The sequence below is a fragment of the Nicotiana sylvestris genome, chromosome 12 (genome assembly GCF_000393655.2).
Source record: "Nicotiana sylvestris chromosome 12, ASM39365v2, whole genome shotgun sequence".
Taxonomy (NCBI): domain Eukaryota; kingdom Viridiplantae; phylum Streptophyta; class Magnoliopsida; order Solanales; family Solanaceae; genus Nicotiana; species Nicotiana sylvestris.
Genome location: NC_091068.1, coordinates 54694107 through 54699242, shown reverse-complemented (window position 1 = coordinate 54699242; position 5136 = coordinate 54694107). Strand labels below are relative to the sequence as shown.

At 39.0% G+C, this 5136-nt stretch overlaps 1 protein-coding gene across 1 annotated transcript; it reads left to right on the top strand.

Annotated features, from left to right (window-relative positions):
• The first annotated feature begins 708 nt into the window (after positions 1-708).
• On the top strand, positions 709-4062 carry LOC104248445 (putative pentatricopeptide repeat-containing protein At5g13230, mitochondrial). Its single transcript, XM_009804694.2, has 2 exons — positions 709-3415; positions 3641-4062. Exon 1 carries the CDS (start codon positions 788-790, stop codon positions 3269-3271), a length of 2484 nt encoding a protein of 827 aa, XP_009802996.1. The 5' UTR covers positions 709-787; the 3' UTR covers positions 3272-3415; positions 3641-4062.
• The last annotated feature ends 1074 nt before the right edge of the window (positions 4063-5136 follow it).

Below are 5136 nucleotides of genomic sequence, written 5' to 3'. Positions count from 1 at the left end.
TTCAATGCCTAGCATACGATAGGTAATCCTTAACTTAGAGTTACAAGTACAGAAATTAAAGACAAGTAATCCTGAACTTAGAGTTTCAAGTTCAAAAAATAAGGACATATAGTCCTCAACTTAAAGTTACAAGTTCAAAAGTTAAGGACATGTAGTCTTAAACTTAGAGTTACAAGCTCAAAAACTAAGGACATATAGTCTTTAACTTAGACTTACAAGCTCATAAATTAAGGACAGCTAGTCCTGAACTTACAGTAACAAGCTCATAAGTTAATGACACTTGGTCCTGAACTTAGAGTTGGAAGTTCAAAAATTAAGGACATGTAGTCCTTAACTTAGAGTTACAAGCACAGAAATTAAGGACCGGTAGTCTTGACTTCAAGTTCCATGTTCAAAAGTTAAGGACATGTAGCCCTGAACTTAAAGTTCAAGTTCAAAAGTTAAGGATATGTAATACTAAACTTAGACTTACAAGCTCATAAATTAAGGACAACTAGTCCTGAACTTACAGTAACAAACCCATAAGTTAAGGACACTAGGTCCTGAACTTTATGAGCAGAAGGGTATTTTCGTCCGGGCAGATAAAAGTTTATTAAAGTAGTGGCTAAAGACTATAGACATTTTAAACAGTTGCTTAAAAATAAATACAAGTGTTATTATTGACTAAGTGTGCACTTCCCTCTTAATTTCACAGGACATATGAGAAAATGTCTAAGCGAAGCCCGTTAATCTAGGCTTACGTTGGCTGCTCATTAAGGGAAACCAGCGTTGTCTTGCCGAAACACGCATGCTGAGATACGCACTGGGCAGAAGGCAGTCATGGACCGATTTTGCAACATCCCACGTTTGGGTTCTGTTTCGGCACTGCCATATCTCATCCCAAGTCCTCCATTTGACCAAACAACAAAACAAGAATTTGGAAATTCCATCATTCGATTCATCTGCATACGCCAATGTGCTTCAGAATTGCATAATGAACAGGGATTTCAGAGCCGCAAAGGCACTCCATTGCGACATTTTGAAAAGAGGTGAATGTTTAGACCTATTTGGGCAGAATATTTTGCTCAACTTGTACGTCAAGTCTGAGTTATTACATGATGCAGTTCGGCTGTTCGACGAAATGCCTATGAGAAACGTGGTTTCATTTGTTACTTTACTTCAGTGTTTTTTGCGGGCAGAGCAATACATTGCAGCTGTTGAATTGTTTGTTAGATTGCATAGAGAAGGTCATGAGCTGAACCCATTTGTATTCACAACAATCTTGAAAGTGCTTGTGAGTATGGATGAGGCAGAGATGGGTTCGAGCATTCATGCGTGTATTTATAAGCTTGGACATGACTCTAATCCTTTTGTCAGCACTGCCCTCATCGATTCTTACTCTGTTTCTGGACTTGTTGATTTTGCAAGGGACGTTTTTGATGGCATTATTGATAAGGACATGGTTTCTTGGACAGGGATGATTACTTGCTATGCAGAAAATGATAAGTTTGAAGAAACACTGGGATGCTTCTCTCAAATGAGGATGGCAGGTTGGATTCCAAACAACTATACATTTGCGAGTGTCATGAAGGCTTGCCTTGGTCTAGAGGCTATAAATGTGGGCAAGAGTTTTCATGGATGCGTATTGAAAACTAGGTATGAGATGGATCCTTCAGTTGGTATTTCGTTGCTCGACCTATACTGTAAATCTGGAGATCTGAATGATGCTGCACGTGTCTTTCAAGAGATTCCTGAACGTGATGTAGTTCATTGGAGTTTTATTATAGCTCGGTATTCACAAAGTGACCGCTGTGACGAGGCACTGGAATTTTTCTCCCAAATGAGGAGAGCATTAGTTGCTCCAAACCAGTTTACTTTTGCTAGTGTGCTGCATGCATGTGCATCAGTGGAGGCTTTAAACCTTGGTAGGCAAATCCATTCCTACGTGACAAAGTCTGGTCTTAATTCTGATGTGTTTGTTACAAATGCCCTCATGGATGTGTATGCTAAGTGCGGAAAGGTGGAAAATGCAGTAAGCATGTTTTTGGAGACCGAAAACAGAAATGAGGTATCATGGAACACTATTATTGTTGGCCATGTACAATGTGGAGATGGAGAGAAGGCGCTAAATCTATTTACGGATATGCTTGAAGCTCAAGTACGGGCTTCATCGGTGACATATTCTTCTCTGCTGCGTGCTTGTGCAACCCTAGCTGCATTGGAGCCAGGTCTTCAAATTCATTCTTTGACTATAAAAACCACTTACAATCAAGATCTTGCTGTTGGAAATGCTTTAGTGGATATGTACGCAAAATGTGGGAGTATTAAATATGCTCGTTTAGCATTTGAAACAATGAATGAGCGAGATGTTGTTTCATGGAATGCTATGGTTTCAGCATATTCCATGCATGGTCTTGGGAATGAGGCTCTCAATATCTTTGAGAGAATGCGCAAAACGGAAGTCAAGCCTAATCAATTAACATTTCTTGGTGTTCTTTCAGCTTGTAGCAATTCAGGATCTTTGAATCAAGGATATGCCTATCTCTTTTTAATGCTAGATGATTATGGTATTGAACCGTGCGTTGAGCATTACACATGCATGGTATCACTTTTGGGGCGCTTAGGTCACCTTGATAAGGCTGTTAAGTTGATTGAAGACATCCCATTTGAGCCAAGTGTCATGGTATGGCGTGCTTTGCTTGGTGCCTGTGTTCTTCATAATGAAGTTGAGCTTGGGAAAACAGCTGCTCAGCATGTGCTTGAATTGGAACCACAAGATGAAGCGACTTATGTGTTGTTATCAAATATGTATGCCACTTCAAAAAGGTGGAATAATGTAGCTTTTGTTCGGAGAAGCATGAAGAAGAAACGACTAAAGAAGGAACCAGGACTTAGTTGGGTTGAACACCAGGGCAGTGTTCATTATTTCTCTGTTGGTGATGCTTCACATCCTGATATCAAACTTATACATGGAATGTTGGAATTGTTTAACTTGAAAAGTAAGAGGGGAGGTTATGTTCCTAATTGTGATGTTGTTCTACTTGACGTAGACGATGATGAAAAGACACGCCTCCTGTGGTTACATAGTGAGAGATTAGCTTTAGCCTTTGCTTTACTTAGAACGCTACCTGGAAGCCCAATCCGGATTATAAAAAATCTACGAATATGTTTGGACTGTCATGCAGCAATCAAGTTTATATCAACAATAGTGCAGCGAGAAATTGTTGTAAGAGATATAAATAGGTTTCACCACTTCCAAAATGGAGCTTGTTCATGTGGTGATTACTGGTGATATGCCCCTGCTCCTAGGCTGTCTATGTATCCATCTAAATAGAATTTGTCTGTTTTGCCCTCTCGGTGAGTAATATGGAATTTGCTCCATCATTGGCCCTCTGGAGCTTCCCATTTCCTTGCACTGGACGTGAAATCTGTACAGGTAACATGAAAGTAGTCCAATCCTTTATAATGGAGATGTTCCTTGGCAGTAGCTTCCGCTGACATAAATATTAATTATGCAAACCTTTTCTGCTACTTCTACACTACATCATGGAATCTAAATATAATTTACACTATCAGACGAGGCTTCATACTCAAAATTCTGATAAATTACTCTTGAAATTGCCTATCTGACGCTCTTAGAGACATTGTTGCGAATTGGCAGAAGTCTATGGATTGCGGTAAGAACAACAACAACATACCCAGTATTATCTCACACCGTGGGGTCTGGGGAGGGTAGTGTGTACACAGACCTTACCCCTACCTTGCGAGGATAGAGAGGCAAAAGCTATTGCGGTAAGACAAGAACAAAAATGACAAGATTACTAATGGCATATCAGCCAGGAGGATACAGTGATTTCCAAGGATGACTAAAGATATTGAGACTGATGGCTCCTGGAGACGTTGCTACAAATTTTATTTTTTAATTTGTTCTTTGTATTTGTAAATATAACGAACTAAGAGCTTATTTCAATGTAAATGGCACGTAAATCTTCTCTTGTACAAAAAAATAAAAATAAATTGTCGGTCTGTTGGTTATTCTTTAAAGGCCATTTTGAACAACTATGAGAAGTGCATGTGTTGGAATTTGACATATTTATTGTCTATCAACACAGATCAAGTCAGCAGCATTTCGAATGAAGTTACTTTTAGATGACAATCTTTGTCCTGGTTTGAGCTCTTTAAATCATCAGCTTTAAAAGGACCTGCTCTGGGTGATTTCTTTTTGGGGTATAGTCTAATGGTCAGCAGTGGGTTAAGAACTATGAGATTTTAGGTTGAAATGACAAAAACACTAGGCAATTTCTTCCCATGTGTCAAAGCTTTGGTGGACAGAGTTACCTAGTACCTGTTGCTGGTGGGAGGTAGCAGGTATCCCGTGAAATTAGTTAAGGTGCATGCAAGTTGGCCCGGACACCATGGCTATAAATAAAAAAGGATCTACTCTGGATAAATCAAATAACCTTTCGTACAGATGCAAAGTTATATAGTCCGAAACCTAAATGCCAACTTTTTGGACTCAAAATACGTTTCTACTGCCTAAAAAAAGATACTTTTCTATATCTAACACGGTATTATACCGCGCTATACTTAAACGGTGTTTCTGCCGTTAAGGTATAGCAGCTGTTTGTGGGCCCACCAATTAGTCTCATGCATTTAACTGATATAACTGTAATTCAAATATATATAGCATGGTATTACACCGCGATATACCTCTTTGTGGGCCCATCAATAAGTCTCATGCGGTTAACTAACATAACAATAATTCAAATGGGTATAGCGCGGTGTAATACCACGCTATACATCAAAAAATTCAGCCCCTCGAGCTAGGCATTGCCTTATTTAAAGGCGTTAGGATTTTATGAGAATCCATTCAAAAAATATTCTAACTTCCGTTCAAACTTTTCTTCTTGTTATCAAGCATTTATTATAATGTCTGAAGAGCCAAAAATAAGGGTTTCATTATATTGGATGGGGGAGGGGGGAGGTTGTAGTGGAGAATAACTCTGTGAGGTATAGTTCATTTTCACAGTGTCATGTTAAATTGCCGCTTACAATGGAGTACGATAAATTGATATCGTTGTTACGTAAAAAAATGAGTGTGAGGAAACGTTCGGTGAACCTTAAAGTAACCAGTAGATTTCCGTATTCTGTGACTCC

Excerpts from the sequence above, each read along its gene's own strand:
- LOC104248445 (XM_009804694.2), top strand. The coding sequence starts at position 788 with ATGCTGAGATACGCACTGGGCAGAAGGCAGTCATGGACCGATTTTGCA.